The sequence below is a fragment of the Thalassophryne amazonica genome, chromosome 17 (assembly GCF_902500255.1).
Source record: "Thalassophryne amazonica chromosome 17, fThaAma1.1, whole genome shotgun sequence".
Classification (NCBI taxonomy): domain Eukaryota; kingdom Metazoa; phylum Chordata; class Actinopteri; order Batrachoidiformes; family Batrachoididae; genus Thalassophryne; species Thalassophryne amazonica.
Window position 1 is genome coordinate 59,457,994 of NC_047119.1, and position 21,483 is coordinate 59,479,476.

A 21,483-nucleotide genomic window follows, 5' to 3' on the forward strand; every position below is an offset into this window, starting at 1 on the left:
ATCTATTAGATAAATATGATTCAAACCACAGCAGTGCAGTGCCTTTAATACCTATGGCATGCTCTAATCTCTGTAATAAAATTTTATGGTCAACAGTATCAAAAACAGCACTGAGGTCTAACAGAACAAGCACAGAGATGAGTCCACTGTCCGAGGCCATAAGAAGATCATTTGTAACCTTCACTAATGCTGTTTCTGTACTATGATGAATTCTAAAACCTGACTGAAACTCTTCAAATAGACCATTCCTCTGCAGATGATCAGTTAGCTGTTTTACAACTACCCTTTCAAGAATTTTTGAGAGAAAAGGAAGGTTGGAGATTGGCCTATAATTAGCTAAGATAGCTTGGTCAAGTGATGGCTTTTTAAGTAATGGGTTAATTACTGCCACCTTAAAAGCCTGTGGTGGTACATAGCCAACTAAGAAAGACAGATTGATCATATTTAAGATCGAAGCATTAATTAATGGTAGGGCTTCCTTGAGCAGCCTGGTAGGAATGGGGTCTAATAGACATGTTGTTGGTTTGGAGGAAGTAACTAATGAAAATAACTCAGACAGAACAATCGGAGAGAAAGAGTCTAACCAAATACCGGCATCACTGAAAGCAGCCAAAGATAACGATATGTCTTTGGGATGGTTATGAGTAATTTTTTCTCTAATAGTTAAAATTTTATTAGCAAAGAAAGTCAAAGGAAAGACTTTAACTCATGATGAACTGGAGAAAGCAAACAAACTTAATGATTTTTTTCTCAGGTTTGAAACTCAGGACTTTTTTTTAGAATGTAATCATGTGTTACCGTCTCTTCCTGTTACTGAGATTGGGTTGGTAGTTGACCCCCATAAAATTAAGGTACTGTTTAGTCAGGTTTGTAAGGGTAAATCCACAGGCCCTGATGGCATTTCTGCTTTTCTTTTAAAGAATGTGGGATTACCAATACCCTTGACATTTCCATTTAAAGTGACACATTTCTCTGTTCTACACTTTCTACAACCCCTGGCAAAAATTATGGAATCACCGGCCTTGGAGGATGTTCATTCAGTTGTTTAATTTTGTAGAAAAAAAGCAGATCACAGACATGACACAAAACTAAAGTCATTTCAAATGGCAACTTTCTGGCTTTAAGAGACACTATAAGAAATCAGGAAAAAAATTGTGGCAGTCAGTAACGGTTACTTTTTTAGACCAAGCAGAGGGAAAAAATATGGAATCACTCAATTCTGAGGAAAAAATTATGGAATCATGAAAAACAAAAGAACGCTCCAACACATCACTAGTATTTTGTTGCACCATCTCTGGCTTTTATAACAGCTTGCAGTCTCTGAGGCATGGACTTAATGAGTGACAAACAGTACTCTTCATCAATCTGGCTCAAACTTTCTCTGATTGCTGTTGCCAGATCAGCTTTGCAGGTTGGAGCCTTGTCATGGACCATTTTCTTCAACTTCCACCAAAGATTTTCAATTGGATTAAGATCCGGACTATTTGCAGGCCATGACATTGACCCTATGTGTCTTTTTGCAAGGAATGTTTTCACAGTTTTTGCTCTATGGCAAGATGCATTATCATCTTGAAAAATGATTTCATCATCCCCAAACATCCTTTCAATTGATGGGATAAGAAAAATGTCCAAAATATCAACGTAAACTTGTGCATTTATTGATGATGTAATGACAGCCATCTCCCCAGTGCCTTTACCTGACATTCAGACACATATCATCAATGACTGTGGAAATTTACATGTTCTCTTCAGGCAGTCATCTTTATAAATCTCATTGGAACAGCACCAAACAAAAGTTCCAGCATCATCACCTTGCCCAATGCAGATTCAAGATTCATCACTGAATATGACTTTCATCCAGTCATCCACAGTCCACGATTGCTTTTCCTTAGCCCATTGTAACCTTGTTTTTTTCCTGTTTAGGTGTTAATGATGGCTTTCATTTAGCTTTTCTGTATGTAAATCCCATTTCCTTTAGGCGGTTTCTTATAGTTTGGTCACAGATGTTGACTCCAGTTTCCTCCCATTTGTTCCTCATTTGTTTTGTTGTGCATTTTCAATTTTTGAGACATATTACTTTAAGTTTTCTGTCTTGACGCTTTGATGTCTTCCTTGGTCTACCAGTATGTTTGCCTTTAACAACCTTCCCATGTTGTTTGTATTTGGTCAAGAGTTTAGACACAGCTGACTGTGAACAACCAACATCTTTTGCAACACTGTGTGATGATTTACCCTCTTTTAAGAGTTTGATAATCCTCTCCGTTGACATCTCTCGTGTTGGAGCCATGATTCATGTCAGTCCACTTGGTGCAACAGCTCTTCAAGGTATGATCACTCCTTTTTAGATGCAGACTAACAAGCAGATCTGATTTGATGAAGGTGTTAGTTTTGGGGATGAAAATTTACAGGGTGATTCCATAATTTATTCCTCAGAATTGAGTGATTCCATATTTTTTTCCCTCTACTTGGTCAAAAAAAAGTAACCGTTACTGACTGCCACAATTTTTTTTTCTTGATATCTTATAGTGTTTCTTAAAGCCAGAAAGTTGCCATTTGAAATGACTTTAGTTTGTGTCATGTCTGTGATCTGCTTTTTTTCTACAAAATTAAACAACTGAATGAACATCCTCCGAGGCCGGTGATTCCATAATTTTTGCCAGGGGTTGTATTATTTCCATATTGAAAGTCGACATCGGCTCTGAACTGGATCCGCTGCAGTTTGCTTACAGGCATGGACGAGGTACAGATGATGCATTTAATAGTATCACCAATCTGACCCAAAAGCATCTTGAGGACCCCAAGGCTTATGCACGTCTTTTATTTGTCGACTTTAGTTCTGCTTTTAATACTTTGTGGCCTCATCTGTTCTTAAGCAAATTGTCTCAGATGACTGTCGACCCGCTTATTGTGAAATGGTTTTATTCTGTAAAGTAAGCAACACAGTCTCAGACTCCAGATCTATCAGTACAGGAGTACCTCAGGGCTGTGTGAGTTCTCCTGTCTTGTTTACATTATATACAAATGAATGCAGCAGCCGTCTCTCTGGTAGCCTTATTTATAAGTTCTCTGATGACACTGCCATCCTCAGCCACTGGCACAAGGACAAAGATCCTTCATCTTATTTTCTGAGGTTGAGTCTTTTGTTCAGTGGTGTGATGCCAAAAATCATGTGGTGATAAATATAAATAAAATGCAGGAGATGGTTCTAGATCCTCAGTCTGTTGGGGACCAGACTCCAGTTGTAGTTCATGATCACAAAATCCACCAGGTAAGCTCTTATAGATATCTAGGTGTTCATTTAGATAATCTGTTTAGCTATGAAATCCATATCAATCATTTGTGTACATGCTTACAGCAAAGACTGTATTTTTTACATTGGCTTAGGGTATTCGGTGTTGACCAGGAAATTATGCTTTTATTTTATTGGGCGGTGTTGGAGAGCATCATTAGATATGGGATGCCAGCATGGTATGGGAACTTATCGGTTCAGCTAAAGCTTTCTCATCTGGCGCAGACTGCTATGAAGGTTATGGGGAGGACTGGAACCCTTCCCCTTCAGTCCAGCTATGAGCAGTCTGTCTATAGGCAAGCACAGAAAATATTCTGTGATCTGTCCCACATCCTCCATCAGGAGTATGAACTTTTACCATCTGGGAAGCTGAACAGACACAAGAACTCTTTTGTTAAGCCCTCAATTAGACTCCTTAATGTTGCAGGGGTTGTCCGGGAGCAGCATTAAGGGCTTTGTGCATGGATATGTATGCATGTGTGAATATGTGTATGTATGTGTACGAGGGTAGGCTGAAAAGTTCTAAGGCTCACTATAATGCAGTTAATGCATTACTCCTTCATGGGGAGCCTTAGAACTTTTCAGCCTACCCTCGTATGTGTGTGTGTGTGTATATATGTGTGCCCGTGTGTATATATGTGTGCCCGTGTGTATCGTATTGTATCGTACTGCATCTGCAGTTGGTTCAAAATGCCGCTGCACAACTTGTGTAGCGCATGGCCTCGATTCACCCTAATTAAATAGATACATTAATGCTGTTTCAACAAAAATCTGAGATTTTGGAACTCAGGACAGAGACTGTGTTTTCACTCCCAGTTGAGAAATTCCTGCATCCATCTGGAGTTAAGCTTTAGACACCCCCCCATGCGGATCACAACAAAAACATAACTGTAACTCAGAGTTCTTCAAAGGAGCCATTTGCTTGTTTATCAGTTAAATTTCGGTTACTATGAATTACACGACATTATAATGGCTTCACGTCCAAAACTGAACTTCCCCGCGCCCGGAGAGCAGATCTTTTATGGCCTCACGCCAAGGCCAGAACCTCTCCAGACTGCAGGAAGATCTCCTCCACGATAAGACCTGGCCATAAACTTTGGGCTTTGACAACCAGCTATTATCTTTAGGTCTAAGTAAAGGAAAACACCTTTGCTTCAAATAAAAAATGCATCAGTATTCTTTTATTCATTTATAAAAAAACTTCTAATGTTATTTGTATTGATTAATCAAAGAAAATGCTTTGCATATAATCATTATTCTGTTTATCCAATGGGTGTGTTTAAGTGACTATTAATAATGTTTATCCATTCGAGTGTCTTAGAACAAATAGTATGTCAAAATAGTTAATGTGTTCAAATAATTGAATCATTTTTGTCTGCCTTTCTAACACATGACGTTTTCTGTGAAATTACACACCCTAAATGGGCGGAGTTTAATGACGTAAGTCCCCTTTAAAAAGTTAGAACAGAGTTTCTTTCGACTCCCGCTCTTGGAGCGCTTTGCAACCCTCTCTCTTCCTTTTTTTTTAAAACGCTTAATTTAATTTTTGGGTCAACAAGGCCCCATGCTAAGCTAACCTAAAGCTACCATGTGGCTTCATTCATTCCATCATTGATTCACTGTTATTCATTGACAAACTTTTAACAAAGTAATAGCCTGATGCTTTAAGGTGCTTCAAGTGTTTCGAATTTTTAAGAGAACTTCCAAGCTGACTTTTTCAAAATAATAGAGAATTTACAGAAAAGCAACTTTCCTTTTCTGTAGGCTAATTTTACAATGCCGCTTTTAAAGTTTTACCTTTTTTCTAAATTCACAAAGATGTTTAATCTGGCTCCAACAAACTTTTTAAAAGCTACCAGAAACCATTTTCAACAAACGCCTTCCACCTCTGGGGTCCAGCCAGCTGATGAGTTGACTGCAAGCAGCCATCCTGTCGGTAAAGCCAGCTGATACAAGTCTTTGGGATCACCCGGGGAGACCACTGAGTAACCCCTGACCCAAGTGAGTGCACGCTGCAAAGATCATCAACACATCGACGGACGGAGAACCATCTCCTCAACAGATCAGCTAAGTGACCTAGTTAAAGGTTCCAAAAGTGCAAAAGTGGCTTCTTTTTAAACAAATTCATGTTTGTTTGATAATTTTCTTAAAATTAATTGGCTTCAAATTTCATCACTAAATTCTTATTAGATTTATTTATCTAAAGTCTTTAAGCTTCATCTCTTTCTTTCACGTCTCATGAGTAAGCAAATTGTGTCCATAAATGAGCTTATTTAATCACTGCTCACTCAGAATGCCAGTAAACTGTTTTTTTCTTGTATAATTGTAAATAAAATGCTGCTGTGGTTCATTCTGTGTTCAGACAGAAACCTTTGGTCAATTGTATCGTAGAATTCAGACTTTCAGACCCGAGACAGATTAAAGAAATTGAGACTGATTGATTAATTTGAGACTGATAAAAATCATTACATTTATTTTGGTGCACCCGTGTGAAGGACCTGTAGATTTTATTACATTTGATAGGAACTCGAAAGCGAGATCATATATCTCCTGTATTGGCTGCACTTCATTTGCTGCCTGTATATTTTAGGGTTCATTTAAAAATTCTTATGTTCATTTTTAAGTCTCTTCACTGTGTTGTCCTGTCTTACCTCTCTGAGCTTTGCCCTGGAGAGCAAACAAATCATTGATGCTTTTCTGTGTAACTACAATAATAGGCACATTGTGCTGTGATGAAGACATCAGTGGCAGGTGAAAGATTTTCTTCTCTGCCTGCTGTTGGCATTTTTTCCTCCATAGGCTACAGGCTACATGTGCAACTCTGTGGATATTTGTATTGAACAGCAGCCTAGTTTTGTGTGTTATTATCTTCATTCTGTATGTCGCAAGTGACAGTCGCAGATGAGAACACGGCGATGTGTGTGTGTGTGTGTGTGCACCTGTGAACGTGGCAGAGGTGGAGTAGAGAGCCACCGTGACACATGAGCCCTCATTTCATAGCATCTGCAGAATAAATTCTCTGGATCCGCCACTGATATGTACACAGACAGAGTCAGACTAACATCTCCCTCCCTCCTCTCTCTCAAACTGTGTGAAGCTTTCCTGTTGCCTGTCTGATGCTCAGATCAGGTTTTTATTTAAAACCTGCACCAAATACAAACCTGAACTGAGGGGGGGAAATGACAATGTGTTGATGTTGTGGAGCCATACTACTGAAGTAAAATGCTTTTGTTGTGATTTGTGTGAAATAGAACCCAAAATGTAAACAGTCATCCACACAGAAAGTGAAAAAATAAATGATTTATTACTGGGTCTCCCAAAAAACAAAAACAGGTAGCAGTCCAGAACAATATGGAAGTCTGAGATGTGTGCTCAGCCAAAAGGAACATCTAGTGAAGGTCGATGGTCAGTGTGAGGGTCAACGGTCGGTGTGAGGGTCGATGATGGTCACCTCACACATGGACTGTTCAGTAGATCACGCCAACTCATGGTCCAGAAGATGGTTTTCCTGTTGGTCCTAAAGTCCAAAAAGTACAAAATTTATACACATATTAAAATAAAAATTGTATCAACTGTACTATTTCAATCCAATCTCAAACCACTTCGTGAAACCTACATTAATCATGAAACTTACATTAATCTATTAATTTGGGATACCGACATAAAAAGCGCCACATTTTCATGACGGTATCCCAAATTCATTTCATGATAGTATCATGAAATGCAGAGTCTGTGGCAGTTAGAGTTTGGGGAAGGGGTAGGATTAGAAATAGTAAAATATCATGGTAAATCATCGTGGCAGCATGAAAAAAAAAGTGTGAGACTGGGCTGTCTATTGACTTCTCATCATTCAAAAGGATCAGTGAGAGACTGTTTATCTTCAAACCACAATCACAAAATTGTGTTATTTTTGGTGCCATGTGCCCTGAGATATTTAGCCATAAACATGAGACGTTCAGCCTGATTTCACCTTTTTAACAGTCAGATTTGACAGCCTGCAAGAAATGTTGATTTCAGTGACGTCACATTGGGGACGTCCAGGTCACCATCAAGTCACTCTCAAGTCATGAATCACCAAGTCTCAAGTCAGGTCTCAAGTCCTAATGACCACCAATTGTTTGCAAGCTGACTTGAGACTTGACTTGAGACTTGCAGATTGATGACTTGAGAGTCACTTGACAGTGACTTTGTCCCACCTCTGGTATTTAGTATTCTTTTGTTTGTGCACCATGAAGGACTCAGGGGGTTCCACGGTGTTGTGGGTGTGGAGATGTGCGGCACCAGGACATGGTCCCAGACTGGATTTGTCTTTAAATGTTTGTGTCCATCCCCTGACTTTTCTCAAGAAAACTGACTGTAAAAGTGATGATTTAATCATTCAAATGATTTGCCCCAAATATCCATCCATTTTGGAACGTGTTGCAGGCCTTAAATGTAAGAATGGATGAATATGAACAAATTAAATGAAGCTGAGTGCATAAAATATGAAATGTCTTGGGTTAATACTGTCTGCAATGAAAGTAAATGATCTTTTTAAATTTTTTTTAACAATGAGTATGTTTCTAAACTAAGATGTTAAGAGTCTCATCTCACTGCAGGGCTGCGACAGCCTGCAAACGCCAATTGTGAGGGAAATCACTTGATTTTGCACAATTTTTGCAGGGTGGCGCTCTTCCCTCACTTCACTCGCAGGGCGTCGCAAACATTATGCTTTGAGCTTCTATATAGATGGAAAAGCACCATATAAATGAGGTCAAATTAAGCAGTTGGCCTTGAAAATACAACCTCCTTGGTTGTTGGTGGAAACGCTCACCTTTCCGCCTCCACTTGGATTTTTGACTGTGGTCAGACTCCAGCTTCCGCTTTCTCTTTGGAGTTTTCTGGACTTCCTCCTCTTTGGGCCTGACGTCTGCAGGCGGCTGATCAGGACTGTGTGATCTTTTTTCCTCAGCAGCCTTCTCAGTCTGCAGACATCTGCTGAGGATGTCCTCAGCTGAGGGCCTCAAGTCCTCCTACAAAGAGAGAAGAAGATCTTGCATCAGTGCACATGACCAATTTTTTCCTTAAATCTACGAGATTCACAAAACCAAAAGAGCAGGTGGACGCACAAATAAAACATATTTAAAATGTCACTTTTCTACACAGTGATGATATCTGAGCCTCAACATGACAGAAAGTGATGATCAGACTGAGGGATTATTTTATACAACTTCTGCAAACACACAGAAAGACATCACATAAAACATCTGGACTCACACAACATGCAGATGTGCTGTAAGATATTTAAAAAAATCTTCTAAATGTAAATTCCAGCCCACTACTTCAACATTTTGGCCATTTGCTGTGTTTCTTTATGCATGAGGTTCGAGAAGCCCATTGGCTGGAGAAGGCCAAGTGGACACGCCCACATTTCACCAGGCCACAAGCATTGCTACATTTGAATGAATCAGCACTCGTACCTCTCACCACATCCATCAGATCACCGTAGAGGACGGACAAGAAATGTCTGAAATAACAGCAAAGTAGATGAACGTGTGACTCACACAGATTTGCAGCATGTCCCTGATGAGGGAGTCCAGCTTGTCCGAATAGCAGGACGGGATTCTTTTGAACTTCCCACTGTTTATGTGGTCTGAGAATTTTTTTCCTCCACCATCACTAAATGGATGCCTAAAAGAGTAGAAATTCAACAAAAATTATTCAGCTTTACTTTCAACAAAATCTGTAAAATCAGCTCAAGTGTGTTTCAGGTCTTACTTTAAGGCACACAGGTAGTAAATCAGACACCCCAGAGACCAGATGTCCGACTTCTCGTTGTAAACTTTGCCATTTGTTTTTTCCTGGAGAAACAACAACAAAACTTTTAGACGATGTCCACAATTATGGGTGAGATTGTTCTCATTTACCGTAATTCCCAGACTATAGAGCGCCCATGAAAATAAGCCGCCCCCACCAATTTTAAAAAGAAAAAACAATTGTACATAAATAGTGTTTGAGCTGCGGGTCTCCACGTTGTAACATGAGATATTTACACAGAAAGATGTTAAACAGAAAGATTTTTTAACTTTTAAATTAAATAGTACCATAAATGCTTTTTTTCCTGAAGGTGTTACACGTAAATATTGGCGATCACGTCATCCAGCGTGCACATGGTGTTGTTCGGTTTCTCTGCTCCACACTGACAACTGAGTAATTTTACTTTTTTTTCTTTGTGGATCATGAGGTAATTTCATTGTGTACAGTCAGGATCGCCTGGCGTCTGTGGCAAATGAGACGTTAATGAGGCGCTGTGACTTTTTCAACTTGTGGCGCAAAGACAGAGACACGGTGGGGGGGTAGAGAAAGCTCCCCTGACTGATCTGACAGAGGCACAACTGTGGCGCAAATTTCCCGGGACTTTTCTTCAGCCACAACAAGGAATTAAAGTATTTTCAGACATCATTTTCTTCAGGACGTATTGATGAATCCACTTCAACAAAGAGGTAAGACTTTATATTTATAGTGTGTGTGAATTTACACTGCATGAGGACCGCAGCTTTCAGCCAAGTAATGGACAGCATCAGCTGAGGCATTTCCACTTACGAGAAAGCCTGTAGAAATCCATAAATTAGCTGCATCATTGTTTAAACTGCAGTGTTCAAAGCGTGTGAAAAAAGTTGCGACTTATAGTCTGGAAATTATGGTATAAAAAAACACTTTGTGTTGTAAATATCACTGTTTGAATTTTGTCTTTTCTGACAGAGAAATTCCAGACTTTAGGAGCACAAATGGACCTTCCTCAGCACGAGTGTTAACCTGATGATGAAACAACCTCAAATGTCTCCACCCACAGTCATGTTTAAAGGTGTAGATCAGGGGTCACCAACACTACAGCTGGAGATCACCTGACCTGCATGTTTTCCGTGTGTACCTGCTGCAACCAGCTGTTTCAAGTCTGATGTTTCCGAGCTCCTGTTTGTCCGAGCAAACCTGACTGAGTTAATCAGCAGTGGCTGGAGCAGGAAGAGTTGGAAAACAAGGCAGGGTAGGTCATCTCCAGGAACAGGGTTGGTGACTCCTGGTGTAGAAATGACCACTGTGACTGAGAGAGATCCCTTTGTGCTCTGCATTGACCCACACTTGTAAACCTCTGATATTTACCCTCATAAGAAGGTAGTTCAAAAAGAAAAAGAAAAGAAAAATGACTTACTGGAGACATGTACAGTGGAGTCCCAGCTGTTGACTGTGAACAGTCGTTCTTGGTGGGAAGGATCTGTGCCAGCCCAAAATCACCGAGCTTGACGGTGAGGTTCTTTTGGAGGAAAACATTTTCTGGCTTCAGGTCCTGGTGCAGCACAACACTCCCATCAGGACGTCTGTGGCAGTGCTTCAGTGCTGAGGCAAGTTGCACCAAAACCTGAAGAATGAATTCTTCTTTTATTGACTTTCTGTTGGGACAAAGAGACAACTTAATCCTTCAGACATGACAACATGGCGTATCCTGAAATGATGGTACGTGTGATGGAAAGATCCCAAGACAAATCAAGGATGACATATTTACCCTTTCTTGATGGCATGTTCGATGAGGCGAGACAGATCTCCACTCTCGCAGTACTCCATCACAATGTAGACCTGTTTCTTATTCTTGTTTAAGAACTGATCATAACATTGTACAATGTTTGGGTGGTTGAACTTCTTCAAGAGCGCCACCTCTTGGAGGAGCCTGTCATGTTGACGTGTGGACATGTCCCTGAAGCTCATCACCTTGCAAGCCAGGATCTAGGTTTATATATAGGTTTATTACAGACAGTAAAAGTCAAATCATTTCCAAAATAAAATACAATATTTCAGCATTCATTAAGATTATTACCTCTTTTTGTTAATAAGTGCAAAAAAAAAAAAAAAAAAAAAAAAAAAAAAAAAATGGCCACGAAAAAAGTAAACAACAGAAAATGACAATTTTCAGACACCATATTGGAATTGAAAATATGGCGCAAGCTTCCTGTCACAGTATATATTCTACACAGAACAAGTTCAAGGTTTGACCTCACTTTCCCATTGCAATAGCCGAGTAGCTTGTGTGTGTGTGTGTATAGCTTCAATCACACACAAACCAGGGAGAGCTGATATCTGCCATTTGATGAACCCTGTATCAACGGAAAGTTGACATGACTAAAATTTGTGGAGAAATTAGCAATCTTGGCTTTCTAATAAAAATGCACATTGTGCTGCAATGCGCCTTTGGAGTTCAGGGTTTCGAGGTTTTAAATGTTACTGTGGTTTATGTTAGTTTAACAGTGTTGTTAGAATTATTGATTCATTGTGTTTTTGTAGCATAATTAGTTTAGCCATTTTAGTTAAGTCTCATGTTGCTGTTACCATGAGTGACTTCAGTTTCATGTTGGTACTACGAGTGAAATGTGTAGTGTTTTTTATGTCTTCTGCCACTGTATTTGTTTGTCAAATTAAAAGCACCTGCTTACAGCAACTGTGCATGGAACTTCAATCACAGAGAAATTGTGGAGAGCTGACATTTGCTGTTTGTTATGTTAATGTATTTTGGGTCAAGGTTGAACACTGCAAAAACAGACGAATGGGTGTTACTGACTATGTTCTGGACACACTCGCCATTCTAGCCAGGGGCGGTAAGTCATCTATATATTAAAGGCGTAAATGTAGTGAGTGATTTTAAGTTCAATGTAAGTACATAATATAATTGTAAATATGTTAAAAATACATGGTTGACACAAGAAAATGAAAACGCTTATTTCCATTGTGGTTTATTTCAAAATCAAATGAAAAAATAGAAGAAGAACTACAATATAATAATATTATTATTAATAATAATTGTGTGTATGTGACAGCAAGAACTAAAACAATTTATAAATACATTAAGACAGTAAATTAACATTAAAAATTACATAATTAACAGCACATAAAAGAGCTGAGTTGTACTTCTAAAAATTGTTGAGGTCTAAGGTTCTAAAAACATTCTGGACTCACACGTCATTGCAACTCATTATACAAGCTTTGATTAATTTATTACTACTTTTACCACATAAATGTCAACTGCCTGTTTTATAAACACTACCCAATCTAGAATCCGTGGATCCCCGCTGACAACACACTAGTATTGATTTAATAGAGAGCAGCAAGCAAACTTTACGAAGGAGTTACATATTTAGGACTATTATGACATTAGAGATAAGAACATTTTGTACTTTTCCTTTTCTTAGCCTCAAAAGTTGAATGTGATTACACTAAAATGATAACTTGTAAGTAGTTGAAGCTACCACCGTCTTTTATAATTTAAAGGTAATTATGTGCAGGAGTCGATCCAAAATCACATTCAGACATGAAGACGATGTGAGCAAGTGGCTAACTGTTAGCTTATCACACAGCCAATATTCACCATTAAACATGGGTTTAATCATTTGTGTCTAACAACAAGAAACTTGGCTACATTATTCTATCAAATCCAGTCAGACCATCAGGATCCTCATGGATTACGTTTTGTCCAGAAAGTGATTTAGGAGGTTGCTAATGCTAATGCAAGCTAATGTAACAGAAACATCCCCCATAAAACTTCACAGCAACTCTCTTCATCATGAATGCAAGATCACTGGTCAACAACAAGGAACAGCCAGAATTTACCACATGCAGAAAAACATACAAGAGTTTAAACACATTTTGACTGTTATACTTTTTGTAACAGAAAGAGAAGAGGCAGAAGACATTCTGTCACTATGTTTCAACTGTTGACCTGCTCCTTCTGCAAACTAATCACCACTGAAGGATATTTCTGCAAATGTTTCTGCTGAATGCTTTGTGAATGCTCATCACAAAGGCTCACATGTCATAAAGCCAATATTCAATGTTCGTCACAAAGGCTCACATGTCATAAAGCCAATATTCAATGTTCGTCACAAAGGCTCACATGTCATAAAGCCAATATTCAATGCTCATCACAAAGGCTCACATGTCATAAAGCCAATATTCAATGTTCGTCACAAAGGCTCACATGTCATAAAGCCAATATTCAATGCTCATCACAAAGGCTCACATGTCATAAAGCCAATATTAAAATGTTCGTCACAAAGGCTCACATGTCATAAAGCCAATATTCAATGTTCGTCACAAAGGCTCACATGTCATAAAGCCAATATTCAATGCTCGTCACAAAGGCTCACAAGTCATAAAGCCAGTATTCAATGCTCATCACAAAGGCTCACATGTCATAAAGCCAATATTCAACGCTCATCACAAAGGCTCACATGTCATAAAGCCAATATTCAACGCTCATCACAAAGGCTCACATGTCATAAAGCTAATATTCAACGCTCATCACAAAGGCTCACATGTCATAAAGCCAATATTCAATGCTCATCACAAAGGCTCATATGTCATAAAGCCAATATTCAGTCAGCGATGTTAAAGCAGACTGACAGAAATGTTTTAACATTTTAAGTTATGATGTCATCACAAAATATTTTCATATTTTAGATGATTTAAGGGTGTGACAAAGTGTGTAAATCATCATTACAGTCTAAGTTCACATATAGTAGTCTTATGGAGATACTTTTCAGCACACAAAAGGACCAAGGTCAAAGGTCAAGGTCACAGGAAGGTCAAACACTAAATTCAACAAAACAGCTTTTCTGGTCACCATTTATGCTATTTTGCATCCAAATTTGACATTGTCACGATTTCGGCCTGATCTGGGGTTTGATTTGGGTTTTCCCTCTTTCTTTTTTCCCCTTCTCATGCCCCGGTCTTGATTTACTAGTTATTTTATTTTCATCATGTGATTATTCTCTGTTCTGTTTTGATCTGTCACTTTGTATTCTTTTCTTGTTTCTTTGGCTTATCATTTTGTTCTATTGTTCTTCAGTCAGTTGTGTTTTATTTATTGTTTAATTTATCACTTGTTTTATCTAGTTCCTCTCATTTGTAATATTTGTTGTACAGTTATGTCAGGATTTGTTTTCTGTTATTATTTAGTCACTGCTTTTTCTTATGGTTTGTCTTACCACCTTGTTAAGTCAGTTTTGGTTTAATTTTGTATTTATCTCTATTTTCTCATGTGTTTTTATTAGGTTATCACTTTATTTTACTATTAATACTTGTTTAGTTTTGCTTTACTATCTATGCTCCATGTTTTCTGATCAGTTTGTCATGTTCCAGTTTGGTGTATTTTGTCTTCAGTTGTAGCTCTGTTTCACTCCATGCCCTGCTTCTGCTCTGTTCTCATCCCTCTCACATCTCTGTCTGTGTTGTCACGTCATTCCACTAGCTTTGTGCCCTGCTCTCACACTTTGTTCCAGTCTGCTTTGTGTTCTCACTTACTTATGCTCTTGGCTCCAGCTCTCGTGTCTTTGTCTGTTACTTCACTCCACTCTGTGCTTTCCTTCCTTCACTATCTTGTACTCTGCACAACCTTTGGCTCCCCTGGTCACGCCCCCTTCCAGAGACTTCCACGCACCTGCTTCACATCACCCTAATTTGTTTGCTCCTTATTTAAACCATCACAGCCTCACAGCTCACTGCCATGTTGTTGTCACTTTATGCACTCATACCAGCCTCTGTATTTTGTCCTGATTTCTTGCTTTGTCTTGTTCTGTGTTTTGCTGTTTTCCTGGACTATGCCTTTTTGCCTCACCCTTAATAACTGTGTTTGCTCGTGCCTGTGAATCCTGTCTGAATATGACTGCGTTCTTGCCAAATCCATATTGTGCTTCTGCTCTGCTGACTGATTACCTGTGTGCTGAACCTGAGCATGGATTAAAGACCATGATTACTCACATGCCAAAAACAAGTCTGGGAGTCTGTTCGCGGGTCCAACCGCTCCTGGTGTCGGGCAACCGCCCGCCCTGACAGACATGGATATAGTGATTGGCCTTCCCCATAAGCAATTACCTGGGATAAGTGATCAACCTTGACCTTCAGGGTTGACCTTGAGTTTAAAGGTGACCTACAATTAGGTCAAATTTCACATTACAGGAAAACATGTGGTGTAATAAACCAAAATAAAGGGTGTGATCAGAGGATCCAGAATATATCAAATGTTTTAGGTTATGATGTCATTAGATGACGTCATCACAATATAACCTGCAAAATTTTGATTTATTAAGATTAGAAGAAAGCATGTAAATCATCATTGCAGACTCGTACGTTTACATATAGCAGTCCTATCTACATACCTTTCAGCGCAAAAGGATTAAGCTCAAGGTTAAATGTCAAGGTCACAGGAAGGTCAAACATTCAGTTCATCAAAACAACTTTCCTGGTTGCAATTTTGAAAGTTTGCCACTAAATTTGGCATGAAAAAAGTGAATGGCCTTGCCCATAAGCTATTACCTGGGATAATGGATTGACCTTGACCTTCAGGGTTTACCATGAGGTCAAACGTGAGCTTAAAGTAGGTTAAATTTCAGATTTGAGTAAAAGATGTCGTGTAATACACCAAATTAAAGTGCTTGATGAGAGCATCCAGGATATATCAATCCTATAGCAGTCTGACTGAGATAGCTTTCAGCACACAAAAGGGTCATTGTCAATGGTCAAGGTCACAGGAAGGTCAAACACTAAAATCACCAAAAAAAAAAATTGCTGGTTGCAATTTGTGCGTTTTTGCCTCCAAATTTGACATGAATATAGTCTATTTCCTTGTCAGTCCCTCTTGGTTGTTCCTCTTGGTCGTCTCTTTTGTTCACCTTTTCATAAGATACCGGTCACTCTCAGGGTGACGGTTTTCATTTGTTTGCTTGTGTCACGGGTCCAGAGGTCACAGCCTGCATGAGCTGATTACCTCTGTTATTTTACCATTCTTCAGGTTTCCTTTTCTTCATGATTCTAGAAGCCTGACCACCAAATGAAACACATTTTCCTTTTCTCCATCTCTCTGAGGACTGTCTCAAATTCATATTCAGGTTGTATATGAAAATGAGTTTTGAGGTCGTGTATGTGCATTCATGGAAAAGTTGGGAAGTGGACAGCAGACACGTGTACATATATATACACATACTTCCACGAGCACAAAGATTTATGAAGGAGAACCATGTGTACGTGGTCTGTCCATAAATTAATGGTCCTTTTAATTTTTTTCAAAAACTATATGGATTTCATTCATATGTTTTTACGTCAGACATACTTGAACCCTCGTGCGCATGCGTGAGTTTTTCCACGCCTGTTGGTGACGTCATTCGCCTGTGAGCACGCCTTGTGGAAGGAGTGGTCCCGCCCCCTCGTCGGATTTTCATTGTCTGGAAATGGCGGAATGAAAAGGACTTTTTTTTCCATCAGAATTTTTTCAGAAGCTGTTAGAGACTGGCACCTGGAAACCATTCGAAAAATTTATCTGGCTTTCAGTGAAAATTTTACGGGCTTCACAGAGAATAAGGACTTTAACTACAGCTTTAAGGACCCCTTTAAGGACGGTCGGTGCGCCTCGCTCCGAGCTGCGACGATGCAGCACAAACCACTGGATCATTTCTAAGCTGATGGCTCTGTGGATACGAGCCCGTCGTGTGCTCTTTCTCTGGGTATCACAAGAGCTGGACATCAGCCATTTTCTGGCAGATTTCACTTTTAACAAGAGATTTTGTCATGGAAAGCCGCGCGGAGGCTTCGCGCGTCACGACTGATTCGCCGAAGAAGCGAGACAAAGGAACACCTCCGTTTCGGAGTGTTAGAGGACAAGTTGGGACATGTCCAGCTCTCCACAAGTTCTCTTATACTCACTCGACTGGTAAGCACTGAAAGCCGAGATAGACATGTCCCACATGTTCTGCCTTTTTGTGAAAGTCAGACGAGGTCCCGGATCAACAAAGCTTTCACGTTGGAAATGATCTGGATATTTGTGTGGGGTGTCAGCCTGTCCATCGGCGCTGGGAGCACGCTGCGCTCTCAGCAGTTGTGGGCCGTCCTTAAAGGGGCAGTAACACCCCTTAATCTGTTTAATCACCATAAAACCGTCACTGAAAGCCATATAAATTTTTCGAACGGTGTCCACCTGGAGGTCTCTCACAGTTTCTGGAAAAAAATTGATGCAGCAAAGCTCCAAATCGTTCAGACATTTATTCGCAATAAAAAATAGATGAGAGGGGTGGACCACACCTCACTCAAAGTCTGCTCACAGGCGAATGAAGCAACCGACAGGCATGAAAAATCTCACGCATGCGCACGAGGGTTCAAGCTTGGCTGATGCAATCACATGTGATTCAAATCCATATGGTTTTTGAAAAAAATAATAAGGTCGAATACTTTTCTAACAGACCTCGTATATGTGTGTGTGTGTGTGTATGTGTATGTATATATATATATATATATATATATATATATATATATATATATATATATATATATATATATATATAATTTCTACCTCTTTCTTATTTTATTGTATTGTTACAAGTATTATTATTATTGCTTATCTTTAGACACGCTGTTTGATGCACATTTTCTTCTACTCGCACTCATCTTGTGTGTTTATTAAGAGCTGACGTAATATGTGAATTTCTCCACTGTGAGATCAATAAAGTCTTATCTATCTTATCTTAAATGCATTTTACAGGGCCAACAAAAAGAAAAGACAAAAAATCTTAACGCAGGATTCAGCATTTACTGTACAGGCAGTACAAATAAAAAATCAGGCAATACAGTGGGTCCAGAAAGTATTCACAGCGCTGCACGTTTCTCACATTTTTTTTAATGTTACAGCCTTATTCCAAAATTGATAGAATTCAATATTTTCCTCAAACGTCTGCACACAATACCCCATAATGACAATGTCAAAGCTTTTTCTTTGAGATTTTTGCAAATTTCTTTAAAACAAAGCAAAACAACAACAACAACTAAGAAGCCACACGTACATACGTTTTAGCTGCCTTTGTCATGAAGCTCTAAATTGGGCTCAGGTGCTTCCTGTTTCCACTGATGATCCTTGATTTAACTGGAGTCCATCTGGGGTAAATTCAGTTGATTGGACATGATTTGGAAAGACACACACCTGTCTACAAGGTCCTATAGATGACAGTGCATGTCAGAGCACAAAACAAGCATGAAGTCAAAGGAACTGTCTCTAGGCCTCAGAGACAGGATTGTCTTGAGGCACAAATCTGGGGAAGGGTACAGAAACATTTCTGTTGCTTTGAAGGTCCCAGTGAGCACAGTGGCCTCCATCATCCGCAAACGGAAGAAGTTTAGATCCACCAGGACTCTTCCTAGAGCAATCAGGGGAGAAGAGCCTTAGTCAGAGAGGTGACCAAGAACCTGATGGTCACTCTGTCAGACATCCAGCATTCCTCTGTGGAGAGAGGAGAACCTTCCAGAAGGAGAACCATCTGTGCAGCAACCCACCAATCAGGCCTCTATGGAAGAGTGGCCAGACGGAAGCCACTCCTTAGTAAAAGACACATGACAGCCTGGAGTTTGCCAAAAGGCACATGAAGGACTCTCAGACCATGAGAATCAAAATTCTCTGAATGCCATTTGTCATGTTGGAGGAAGCTGGGCACCATATCTACAGTGAAACATGGTGGTAGTAACATCCTGCTGTAGGGATGTTTTTCAGCAGCAGGAACTGGGAGACTAGTCAGGATTGAGGGAAAGATGAATGCAGCAATGTACAGAGACATCCTGGATGAAAACCTGCTCCAGAGCGCTCTTGACCTCAGACTGGGCCGACGGTTCATCTTTCAGCAGGACAATAACCCTAAGCATGAGCCAAAAAATCAAATGAGTGGCTTCAGGACAACACTGTGAATGTCCTTGAGTGGCCCAGCCAGATCCCAGACCTGAATCTGATTGAATATCTCTGGGGAGATTTGAAAATGGCTGTAGACCAACGCTGCTCATCCAACCTGATGGAGCTTGAGAGGTGCTGCAAAGATGAATGGACCAAACTGCCCAAAGATAGGTGCACCAATCTTGTGGCATAATTTTCAATAAGACTTGAGGTTGTAATTGCTGCCAAAGGTGCATCAACAAAGTATTGAGCAAAGGGTATGAATATTTATGTACACGTGATGTTTCATAAATTTGCAAACTTTTTGTCATTATGGGATGCTGTGAATAGAATTTTGAGGAAAAAGTGTTTCCATTTTGGAATAAAGTTGTAACATAACAAAATGTGGGAAAAACGTGAAGTGCTGTGAATACTTTTCAGATGCACTGTATTTCACTGTATCAAATAATACAGCCAAGGAAAGCCTATGCCAGGGTACTAAAGAGGAGACTTAGACCATTAGTCAAACCTCAGATTCAGGAGGAGCAATGTGGGTTCTGTACTGGTTATGGAACGATGCGCCAAGCTTGTGGCATCATATTCAAAAAGACTTGAGGCCGTCATTCTTGCCAAAGGTGCGTCAACAAAGTTTTGAGCAAAGGGTGGTAATACTTCCACTCTTTTCTGTCTTTTCTTTCTAAGGCTGTAGAGAAAATTGTTTTTTGTCAACTGAAACAGTTTTTAGATGAGAACGACATCATGGAGGTTTTTCAGTTAGGTTTTAAAACCCTTCATAGCACAGACTCTGCTTGTGAACTTAACCGAAGCTATATCTAACCTTTGTAGTAACTAAGTTTTACAGACCTATGAGACAGCGGTCTCACCACAGGTTGCTTAAACTAAATTCATCAAAACATATGAACTTATTTTCTTGAAATTCTACAATATCCTTAACATTTTAGTCCTGTCTCAGCCAGGGGCGTAGCACCAAATTCTGGGTCCCCCCCCCCCCCACACACACACTGTTATGTTCTTTTTTATTAACGCAAACACCAAATTTCTAATGCATAGTCAAACCAGGTCTAAATCATGTATACCTTAGATCACACCTGGGAGTCAAAACCCTTTTTAAAGTTGAGGGAGCAATATTGAGTTGGGCAGTCTGGGGGACCAAATTGCACCATTTTTCTAGAAAATGGTGCAATTTGGTGAATTCCTGTCTGTTAAAATGCACAGGAATGCACCAAATTGCACCATATTGACTTGGGGTCCCCCAGAGCCCCAAACTCAATATAGCTAGCTTTCAAGCTAACCTCTATTTTCCAAGAATTTGGTTAGCAGCTGCTTTTCTTCATTTTGTTTTCTTTCTCTGTCCTTTTTTCTCTTCTTTTTTGAAATCCGAACTTTGATATTTTAGGAAAGACATATTTTATTTTTAGCCTAAACACTAGGGCTGCAACTAAGGATTATTTTAGTAATCAATTCATCGGTTGATTATTTTTTCGATTAATCATTTTTTTTTTATATATTGCATGTGAGTTTTGCCATTATTTCTGTAAGTGAGTTATTATTAAAAGGCCTTTATCACGCAACATCAACATTTGAGCTGGTAACAAAGTTATGTTCTCGTCAAAAACATACCTGGGGCCTGTACTACGAAGCGGGGTTAACTTACTCAGATGTAACCCAGGGTTAACTTCTTAAACCGGGGTTGACAAAACCTGGTGTTCTCAAGTGGTGTTAATTGGTACTAAGACGCTGATTAAGGTGTTGATTTGTTGAACCTGTATTAACCTAATTGGAGTTTGTACGCGTTCACATAAAAAGGGCAGGTTGCAGCGCACATCACCATTTTTCAGTGATGGCGCGGTCACCTTACTTTACCGAAGAAGAATGCACGATTATTATGCGGAGCTACAAGGAATTTAAATTAACGTTAAGGGGGAAATCGAACACATCGTCTGCCAATAAAGCAAGACAGGCTTGTTGGCAACGTATTGCTGATCGGGTAAATGCGTAAGTACAATTCAATTGTTCTCCAAATCTGTTATAGATGATTAACCTGTGGAATGTCTGATATGTGTAAAATAATGACCTTCTTTCATTAATTACGCCCAGATGCAACACAATTCAGAAGTGGGCATAGGCCTACTAATAGATGTTAGGTTAATTTAATGTTTCCTAAATAGGCTACCTATCTAAGGATTTAAAGCCATTAATGGTCATTCTGTTAACATAGTTACATATATATCACTTTGGCATGAAGGTTATCCAACAGGACAGCCCCATGTGGGGAGAAAAAGAATGTGAAATATGTAATTATAGTAATTGTATATTAGAATATTTAGAAAAATCACCCAAACCAAAGCAACCCTTATGTGGCTGAAAGAAGTGAAAAGAAGGTGAGCTTAGAGTGGACTACACAATAATGGGTATATGAAATAGGCCGAATAGAACGGCTATACCTACACATAGATACTGTGAAAAGATT

General features: G+C 39.4%; 1 protein-coding gene across 1 annotated transcript; it reads right to left on the reverse strand.

Moving 5' to 3' along the window:
- Positions 1 to 3,527: 3,527 nt before the first annotated feature.
- On the reverse strand, positions 3,528 to 11,014 carry LOC117529115 (serine/threonine-protein kinase Nek2-like). The gene is made up of 6 exons (XM_034191814.1): positions 10,830 to 11,014; positions 10,479 to 10,716; positions 9,047 to 9,129; positions 8,833 to 8,959; positions 8,103 to 8,301; positions 3,528 to 3,658 (listed from the first exon to the last, which is right to left on the reverse strand). The coding sequence occupies exons 1-6, from the start codon at positions 11,012 to 11,014 to the stop codon at positions 3,528 to 3,530; spliced, it is 963 nt and encodes a 320-aa protein (XP_034047705.1).
- Between the last annotated feature and the right edge of the window lie 10,469 nt (positions 11,015 to 21,483).

Coding starts and splice junctions, on each gene's coding strand:
- LOC117529115 (XM_034191814.1), bottom strand. CDS start 11,014: ATGTCCACACGTCAACATGACAGGCTCCTCCAAGAGGTGGCGCTCTTG. Junction 8,960..9,046: donor TACTACCTGTGTGCCTTAAA/GTAAGACCTGAA, acceptor CTACTCTTTTAG/GCATCCATTTAGTGATGGTG. Junction 8,302..8,832: donor GGGACATGCTGCAAATCTGT/GTGAGTCACACG, acceptor CTCTCTTTGTAG/GAGGACTTGAGGCCCTCAGC.